At 37.0% G+C, this 10,142-nt stretch overlaps 2 protein-coding genes across 2 annotated transcripts; both read right to left on the minus strand.

Annotated features, from left to right (window-relative positions):
- Positions 1–706: 706 nt before the first annotated feature.
- LOC122695801 (zinc transporter 9-like) lies at positions 707–3,396 on the minus strand. The gene has a single exon (XM_043905800.1). The coding sequence runs from the start codon at positions 3,338–3,340 to the stop codon at positions 1,721–1,723; it is 1,620 nt and encodes a 539-aa protein (XP_043761735.1). The 5' UTR covers positions 3,341–3,396; the 3' UTR covers positions 707–1,720.
- A 1,242-nt stretch (positions 3,397–4,638) lies between these two features.
- Positions 4,639–5,577, minus strand: LOC122701662 (olfactory receptor 52E4-like). The gene has a single exon (XM_043914890.1). It carries the CDS (start codon positions 5,575–5,577, stop codon positions 4,639–4,641), a length of 939 nt encoding a protein of 312 aa, XP_043770825.1.
- Between the last annotated feature and the right edge of the window lie 4,565 nt (positions 5,578–10,142).

A 10,142-nucleotide genomic window follows, 5' to 3' on the forward strand; every position in this document is an offset into this window, starting at 1 on the left:
AATGTGTTTGTTTTAATCTTTTGATGAAAAATTCATTAAAACATTTGGCCCACTTCTATTGAAAGGTTTGATTTCCTTTAAACTTTATGTATACTGTATGCAAATCTATTATTAGATATTTAATTTGCAGCATCTTCTTGCAATCTCAACTTGTGTTTTTGTTCTTTTAACAGTGCTTTAGAAGAGCAGAAACTGTTAAGTTTTATAAAATCAGTTTGTTTTAAAATCATATTTATTTTTTTTTCCCCTTTAATCAAATGTTTATTTTTTTGTTTCTGGCATTACAATTTGCTATAATTGATAAACTTCAATCTAAGTTTATAGACACTGACCTAGGTCCTTAAACACCCCCTTTTCCAGCAAAGAGATTACTCACTCAGCATCACGCTTGCATGGACAACGCTCACCCGAACCTGAACAATTTAAAGTGCATGTGAACGGGTTGGACAGATGGAGAGAGACAGCTGTAGTTTTGCACTAAGTTTTCAATTACTGAATTGCATGTTTTTTCACCTTGATACTTTATGATCATTAGAAAGCTACTTACATAATGTTATAATCATACTTTATGCTAAATGCCCATTTGTAACTGCAAGAAACTCATGTTATACTATTGACTATGATATTAAACAAAGTCATGGTCACAAGTCTCTGTATAAGAGAGGTTTACGTCTCTATCTCTTAAAGCAAGAAATATCACAGTTCAGATTTACATAAGTAGTGCCTCTTTTAAAATAAATTAAAAATAAAATGCTGTGGTGTCTGTAAAATCATAAATATTTCTAGTCCACTTTACAGAATGTTAAAATGCTTATAAATGCATTATCTCCTAGTAAATACACATGGCAGCATTGGAGCCAGTTAAAAAAACAAAAACTAAAAACCAGTCATCACACTGGCCCATGGAAACCTCTAGGGTTATTTTATATTTCCTACCATTAGAAAAATTAAACTAAATAAGAAAAAAAAAACAAAGGAGAGAAAAGAAATTTTACACAACAGCAACTAGCATGACCTAAAAGAGTGTACTGAAGTTATCTTCCTTCAATTGAGGAACAAAGTCCTACTGGAATGGACATTTATAGATAACCAAGTTATTAGCACAGTGTTCCCTGTAGTGCTCAGGGCAAAAATACAAGCCATGTCGAAATAATTTCTACATTCTATAAGCAAAGACAGACTCTGAAAATGGAGTGACTGTTTCAAAAACCAGAATACAAGATTTAGCCAGAATGTTCAAGATTGACAGGTTTTGATGGAGTGAAATCTTAACTGGCAACAAAATAAAGAATCATAACCTTATGGACGCTGCTTATTTTTACCCACATGAAGGAAGGAACATGATTGTGGGTACAATACACACTGACAGGCTAAAATAAGAAATTATGACAATTTAAGTAACTAAAACGTTTCCCACTGAAACATAAAAACATGATTTCCAAATTGATTCAACTTGTAATATGTCTCTTAGAAGAAGCTATTTTAGTTCTATGGACTGTTGCATTGCCCTTTTCATATAAATACTTCCTCCATCTTCAAATAAACGGCTTCTGAATGGCATTGACTCCCTCAGTGTGGGAAAGTAGTCTTCGTAAACTTGGTTCCAAGGATCCCTCCAAGGTGATTCATCCCATCAAGTCTACAATATCTCTAAATCTACATGTCGAACTTCAGGATTTCGTTTTTTCAGTTCCTTCTCAAGTCTGTCTACTTCAGCTCCTTAAGTATCAACAATATTTTCTCCATGTTTAAGCATAAAGGTCTCTAGATCTTCAGGAGTCTTCACTTCTTGAATTTCTTGTAGCATTTGGTCAAAATCTTGTTTTTCCAAATATGATCTCGTAACAACTCGCCCGTCAAAATCTACTTCTGCCTTAAATCTCACTTTCCCTAAGCCCAGGTCTGTGGCTTTAACATCATGAATCGCCCTTACTGACGGATCGTTCTCCAGGAGTTCAGTAAGCCGCTGCACTTGTTCTGGCTGGATGGATCGCCCCAAGAGCGCCTCTGTGTTGGTGTAGATGAGGAACGCTGAGACCACGCCCAGCAGGGTGCCCACACCCAAAGAGCCTAGGCTGTCATACACTGGGTTGCCTGTTATGGAGGTAAGGCCCATACAAGTGGCTGCTATTGTCACTCCCAACACTGCCGCAGTATCCTCCAGTAATATAACATTGGTACTAGGATCACGACTTTCCATTACATACTTGTAAAATGACGTTCCTTTGGCCCGAGCACTCCTACGAAGCTCATTTACAGCAACAAGAAGTGTTGCTCCTTCAGATACTAATGATCCCGCTAAAATACAGTATGCCCATAGAAGAGATTCTATTGGTTGAGGATTGAGCAATCCCATGATTCCATGGTACCAAGATAATCCTGCACCCATCATGAAAATACCAACACCACTAATTAGTGAAGCAATATAGCGCATATTTGAAAATCCATACGGATGAGTAGGATCTGGTGTCTGAACAGACTTACTGATGCCCAATGCAAGTAAGGCCTGGTTACAAGTATCAGATAAAGAGTGTATCGCTTCTGAAAACATGCTTGCTGAACCCGTATAAATCCAAGCAAGAAATTTGAAGAAGCAGTTTAATCCATTGATGCAAATGGCAACCATCACCACTTTGCTTGGCCCCTTTAAAAAAATTGATGCCGTTCTAGAACGTGGCTTAGTATTTCCCAGAAAGTCTCTATATTCTCTCAGTATATTTTGGTTTCTAAATAGCCTTTCTCTATATTCAATTTCTGCTTCCTTACGAAGTTTTTTCTCTCTGGCAAGAGCTTCAGGGCTTCCCCAAACTTCCAAAGATTTTGCCTCCACATCTGATCTCAAGTATACAGTAAAGGACTCGGTATCTTCATGAGGACTTCGTTGTCTGATTTTTCGTAGTTGTTCCAGATCACTGGATTTGAGGCAGAACTCATTCATTGCTCTGACTCCAGTGATGAAATTATTCTGAGTATACTTTGGTCCATATTCCCTCTTTTTAAGAACTGCTTTGACTCTTACTTGGAGAGGTTCTTGCTTAATAATTGGAGCTTTCAGTTCTGCACCCATATTTTCTGCTGCGTCATCAAACGAAGGCACTTTCTCCGCTTTCTGAGTCTGTGACCCCTGTCCTTCTTTCTGAGCGTTCGTGGAATACAACTTCACTTGATTCAGTGTACAGCATGGAACGCTGTTTGAAAAGCTTCCAAATATCAATAAATTCTGCCATTCCTGGAGGTCGCTGGTGCCGCGGGCCGCCGCCCTGCAGCGCAGACGGAGCCGGCACAGGGAAGACCAGCTACATCTGTGGGCCGCAGCGGCGTTGGCCAAGCCCGGTAACATCCTGGCGGGGCAAAGGCCCCCACTCGGACACCGCCTGCTGCCTCCGCGCCGCCGACGCCACCTAAAATCATATTTAGATGTTGATCTTTACCGTAATTTCTCTTAGAAGTTTAATGCTTTCACAGTTTTACACTCTATCTGGATATTGATCTTTAATATTTTTCTAAAGCCTTTATAATTTAGAATTACTTCATTTTTTAATGTAGAATATAAGGTATGGATGGAGGTGCATTCATGTGTACATCCTTACAAAATTATTTCAAATCTATAATTCTACATTGAACTAACTTACACCTTAGCGTTTTGTTAAAAATCAATTAACCATGTCTATATGTGGCTCTATTTTGGGGCTTCTTCTATATTGATCAATATATTGATCAATCATATTTTATGCCACTAGTGTACTAACTTTATTGATGTATATTCTTCAACTTTGTTACATTATTTTTCAAAGTTATTTTGATTATTTTCACTTCTACACTTCCATATAAGTTTTAGTATCAGACTTTCAATCAATACCCCAAAAAATGCCCCTAGAAATTCAATTGGAATATGATTAAATCTGTATATCAACTTGGGGAGAATAGAAATATTCACTGTATCAAGACATGGGTACATGACAATTGCTTGTATCTCCATTTCTGTCTTTGTTAATCTTTTGTAGCAGTGATTATATATTTACTCTATGTAGGTCATATATATGTATTTTTTTTCTAAAATATGTCTCTTTTTTCCACTGTTTAAAATAATATTTAATTTCATTTCTAATGGGATGTCATTTATGTAAGAAATCCAAATGTTTATATTGTGACCTTGCATCCTCTAAACTCACTAAACTTATGCTTTATTAGTACTAATGGTCTTGTACATTACATAAGATTTTTCTGCCTGGACAAACCATGCCATAAGAAATAGGGTTTTATTTTCTCTTTCCAACATCAAAGTCTTGTTTTTGTTTTTTTAAGTTATATTTGTTTGCTTTAATGCATTGACTACGAAAACCAGTAGAGAGAAAATATTAATTTTTCATCATTAAGGATAATTTGTCTTCAATAAATTTTATTACAACTTTTACTTGGCTCCACAATCTTCTCTCATCTTTAGTGAAAAAAATTCAGTATAATCTCTTGAAAGTCAAAGTGAAAATTATATAAAGGAAACTTTTAAAATGAGGTTAAAGTAATAAAGGCTGAAGTAATGCCTTGGTGGCCTTTATATAATCTCAATTTAGGGACCCTGAGAAGTGTTCAAAATAAAGGTTAGCCTGGAAGAACTTACCAAATTCTGAATATGTTGGGTCACTCTTTCTTGAAAAATATTCTCACAACCTGGCCCCTAATTTGCTTTGTCCTAACCCCATAAATGACTGGATTTAAACAAGGAGGAACAACCACATACAAATTGGCCAGGAGGATATGAATGTAGCGAGGGACATTCCTACCGAATCGGTGCGTCATAAAGGAGAAAAATGCTGGTGTGTAAAAGGCTAAGATGACACAGACATGTGAACCACATGTTCTGAGTGCTTTGAGTCTGGCATCCCTAGAAGGAAGGTGGAAAACAGTTTGTAGAATCTGAACATAGGAGAGGGCAATGAGGAGCAAGTCAAAGATCAGGGCAGCAATGGTAAATAAGCCATAAATGATGTTGACTCTTATGTTAGCACAAGCTAGACGAGCAATTCCCATATGCTCACAATAGGTATGAGGAATAATGTAGTGTCCACAGAAAGGAAGTCTTTTGAGAAGAGGACAAAAGGGGATGACAAGGAGGACTGGCCTCCCAACTACAACAGAGGCCATGATGGCTACCATTTTGTTGGTGAGGATAGTGGTATACCTCAGTGGATAACAGATGGCGACAAAGCGGTCAATTGCCACGGCTAGGAGTACAACAGATTCCATGCCAGTGTAGGTGTGGATAAAGAACATTTGGATGAGACAGGCTTCAAAGCTTACCTTCCTACGATTGAACCAGAAGATGGCCAGCATTTTGGGTATGGTAGAAGTGGACAGACCTAGATCAATAAAGGAGAGAAGAGCCAGGAAGTAGAACATGGGTTGATGAAGGCTCTGGTCCGTCTTGATAACAAACAGGATTGTGACATTCCCTACAAGGGCTATCAGATAAACAACAAAGAAAGGGAAAGCAATCCATATATGGAAATCTTCCAGACCAGGTACACCCAGCAGAAGGAAGGCAGAAGGATGTGAGGTGGTGTCATTAAGAAAGGACATTCTGCTGAAAATTCTTGGAGGATGCTCTGCTGTCTTCTTCAGTATTTCTGGGGAGACATGAGGGAATATATGGTTGTTGGATGTCACTGTATATATTTATATACTAGAATAACAATTAAATTATTGAGAAAATAATGGAAGGAAATTAGGGTCCAATTAAATTTAACTCTCAAAGATATTCAAATTATTCCTATCCTGTTTAATATTCCACATGGATTTTATAAGTTGCACTTCTCTAATGTTAATGTGGTATAATGATTCATAATCATTTCTGTGTGGATCACAACAAACTGGAAAATTCTTAAAGAGATGGGAACACCAGACCACCTGACCTGCCTCTTGAGAATCTATATGCAGGTCAGGAAGCAACAGTTAGAACTGGACATGGACAAACAGACTGGTTACAAATTGGGAAAGGAGCATGTCAAGGATGTCTATTGTCACCCTGTTTATTTAGCTTGTATGCAGAGTGCATCATGAGAAGCAGTGGGCTGGATGAAGCACAAGCTGGAATCATGATTGCTAGGAGAAATATCAATAACCTCAGATATGCAGATGAAATGCTTAAAGAGATGGGAATTACAGACCACCTGACCTGCCTCTTGAGAAACTTGTATGCAGGTCAGGAAACAGTTAGAACTGGACATGGAACAACAGGCTGGTTCCAAATAGGAAAAGGAATATGTCAAGGCTGTATATTGTCACCCTGCTTATTTAACTTATATGCAGTGTACATCATGAAAAACGCTAGGCTGGAGGAAGCACAGCTGGAATCAAGATTGCCGGGAGAAATATTAAAAACCTCAGATATGCAGAGGACACCACCCTTATGGCAGAAAGTGAAGAGGAACTAAAAAGCCTCTTGATGGAAGTGAAAGAGGAGAGTGAAAAAAGTTGGCTTTCAACATTCAGAAAAGTAAGATCATGGCATCTGGTCCCATCACTTCATGGGAAATAGATGGGGAAACAGTGGAAAAAGTGGCTGACTTTATTTTTGGGGGCTCCAAAATCACTACAGGTGGTGATTGCAACCATGAAATTAAAAGACGCTTGCCCCTTGGAAGGAAAGTTATGACCAACCTAGATAGCATATTCAACATCAGAGACATTACTTTGCCAACAAATGTCCATCTAGTCAAGGCTGTGGTTTTTCCAGTGGTCATATATGGATGTGAGAGTTGGACTGTGTAGAAAACTGAGCGACGAAGAATTGATGCTTTTGAACTGTGTTGTTGAAGAAGACTCTTGCGAGTCCCTTGGACTGCAAGGAGATCCAACCAGTCCATCCTAAAGGAGATCAGTCCTGGGTGTTCTTTGGTAGGACTGATGTTGAAGCTGAAACTCCAATACTTTGACCACCTGATGCGAAGAGCTGACTTGTTTGAAAAGACCCTGATTCTGGGAAAGATTGAGGGCAGGAGGAGAAGGAGATGACAGAGGATGAGATGGTTGGATGGCATCACTGACAAAATGGACATGGATTTGGGTGGACTTCAGGAATTGGTGATGGACAGGGAGGCCTGGTGTGCTGCAGTTCATGGGATCACAAAGAGTCAGACACGACTGAGCAACTGAACTGAACTGAACAGAACCACCCTTATGGCAGAAAGTGAAGAACTAAAGAGCCTCTATTGAAAGTGAAAGAGGCGAGTGAAAAAGTTGGCTTAAAACTCAACATTCAGAAAACAAAGATCGTGGCTTCTTGTCCCAACACTTCATAGAAAATAGATGGGGAAATAGTGGAAACAGTGACAGATTTTATTTTGAGGGGGGCTCCAAAATCACTGTAGATGGTTTCTGAAGCCTTGAAATTTAAAGACACTTGCTCCTTGGAAGAACAGTATGACCAACCTAGACAGCTTATTAAAAAGCAGAGACATTACTTTGCTAACAAAGGTCCATGTAGTCAAAGCTATGTTTTTTCTAGTAGTCATGTGTGGATATGAGAGTTGGACTATAAAGAAAGCTGAGTGCAGAAGAATTGATGCTTTTGAACTGTGGTGTTGGAGAAGACTCTTGAGAGTCCCTTGGACTGCAAGGAAATCCAACCAGTCCATCCTAAAGGAAATCGGTCCTGAATATTCATTGGACAGACTGATGTAAAAGTGGAAACTCCAACACTTTGGCCACCTGATGCAAAGAACTGACTCATTTGAAAAGACCCTGTTGCTGGGAAAGATTGAAGGTGGGAGGAGAAGGGGATGACAGAGAATGAGATGGTTGGATGGCATCACCAACTCAATGGACATGAGTTTGAGTAAATTCCCGGAGTTTTTGATGAACAGGGAGGCCTGGCCTACTTCAGTCCATGGGGTCACAAAGAGTTGGACACAGCTGAGCGACTGAACTTAGCTCAAGTGAACTGAACTGAATCATTTCTGAGCTCATTCTTTTGTGGAATGCTCACCTACATATGCTGATATCAACTGAAAATCCTTTCAATAATCGTAACTTGTATAATATTTTCAAGTTACCTTGGTTACCTAGTTGAGCAGTACAAAAAAGAAAAGCCTCCAAAATGTTATTTTTTTAAAGTGTAAATATTGGATTAGGAATATTTCCTTATAATGGCCAAAAGTGTTATTTGCTCAGTCGTGTCTGACTTCTTGAGAACTCATGGATGTAGCCCACCAGGCTCCTTGGCCATGGAATTCTCCTGGCAGGTATACTGGAGTGGGTAAACATTCCCTTCTTCCTGACCCAGGGATTGAATCCAGTCGCCTGCCATCTGAGTCATTAGGGAAGCCCCATAATGGTCATGGTGGTCAGTAAGACATCCACTTCTTAGGCTTATTTGCCTGTCATAGTCCCGTCTCTCTAGGTGTTACTTTTTCTTTATTTGGCTTAATAGACTGTGTTTAAATCTGTATTTTAGTGAAACTGTGCTTTTATGTTGTGGTTGCAGGATTATTAGTATTTTTATACTTTTACAATAAAAAGCTGTGGTTCTACACATGTACAAATGTGATCATCTTAATAGAGGTGTGAAAATAGTCATTTAATTCAATATCTATGTATTATATTAAAAGAAAAGTTTTCAATAGAATAGGCAAAGCATAAATCTTGTTCAATTAGGCAAAAGGAATTGATGAAAATTCTCCAGCTAATATCATAATGAATAGTGGAACACTGAAATTTTTTTCCCTAGGATTTGGAAAAAGCCAAGAATATCAACAAACATCAGTTATATTTAATATATTACTGGAAGTAAAAAGGTCAATATGTCAAGAAAAATGTACATAAACTGTTAATTTAGAACCAATAATTTAGTTTATCACTCAAGTATAAGAATATTTTTATACTTGTTTTTAACAAAACATTGGAAATTGACATTTTAAATTACAGTTTTATAAAAGTACATATCACCTTCAATGACATCAGAAACATGGAGAACTTAGCAATAAAGTACTTAAAATTATAAAACATGACAGAAATTTAAAAAGACTTAAAAAATTTTTTTAACCTGTAGTTTAAAAGACTGAAGTCTGTTATGATGTCAGTTATTCCTAAATTACGCAGTAAGTTTAGAACGCAGTAAGTTTAGAACAGCTTTGTTGAATTCCAAGAAATTTAAGCTTCATCTAACTTATTTTAAGAATACCTTCACTGGGAAAAGAATAACAAAACTTGATGGAACATACCATAGAACTTCAAACTTATAAAACTATAGTAATCAAAACGTATAGCATTTGTGCAATGATAGATAATTAGAATGTAATAAAAATAAAAGAAATAAACACATTTTACAAGCTCAGTTATATTTTATCAAGAGAAAAATGTGGTAATTCACTGAAAATAGGATAGTTATTCCGTCCAGTAATCTGGTGCAACTGAATATACTTATGAGGAAAAAAGAACTTTGTCTCCAGCTTCACAACATATGCAAAATTTTAATTATACTTCTAAAATAGACCTCGGTTAAAAAAAGAAACAGAACTTAAATTCTGTAAAATTCATAAAAAGGAGAATGTCTTTGCTACCCCATGGAATGTAATGGTTTCTAAGACAGAACACAGAAAGCAAGAACCATAAGAAATAAGCTATTACATGTTACATGAAATTTTAAAAGTTATTGTAGAGAACATGAATTTAGAGAGTAAGACTGGAATAAAATATTCATAATCTCTACTCTCTGAAAAGAAATTCATGTCAAAAACATACAAAATACAACTAATAAATAAGAAAAACAAACAGTGGAAAAATAAAGAGACCTAAACTGACACTTGGCAAAAGAAAATATACAAATGACATTAAAATTCTCAAAATCGTTAGGCATCAGGAATTACAAGTTTAATATATAATGATATATTACTACACAAGCACTAGAATGATCAAAATTAAAAACTATGAGAGCATCAATTTTTGGTAATAATGTGGAGCAACATAGTCTCTTAAATTACCTGAAATAATTGAACTCCTGGGTGTTGATTCAAGACAAATTAAAGCATATGTTTACACAAAGACTTGTGCAGGGATGTTCATAGCAGCTTTATTCATAATTACGCTAAAATGGAAACATCACAACTACTCATCACTAAGTAAATAGACAAATCAGTTTGAGGATG

Source organism: Cervus elaphus, chromosome 1, assembly GCF_910594005.1.
Source record: "Cervus elaphus chromosome 1, mCerEla1.1, whole genome shotgun sequence".
In the NCBI taxonomy this organism is placed as follows: Eukaryota; Metazoa; Chordata; class Mammalia; order Artiodactyla; family Cervidae; genus Cervus; species Cervus elaphus.

Coding starts and splice junctions, on each gene's coding strand:
- LOC122701662 (XM_043914890.1), bottom strand. CDS start 5,577: ATGTCCTTTCTTAATGACACCACCTCACATCCTTCTGCCTTCCTTCTG.
- LOC122695801 (XM_043905800.1), bottom strand. CDS start 3,340: ATGTTACCGGGCTTGGCCAACGCCGCTGCGGCCCACAGATGTAGCTGG.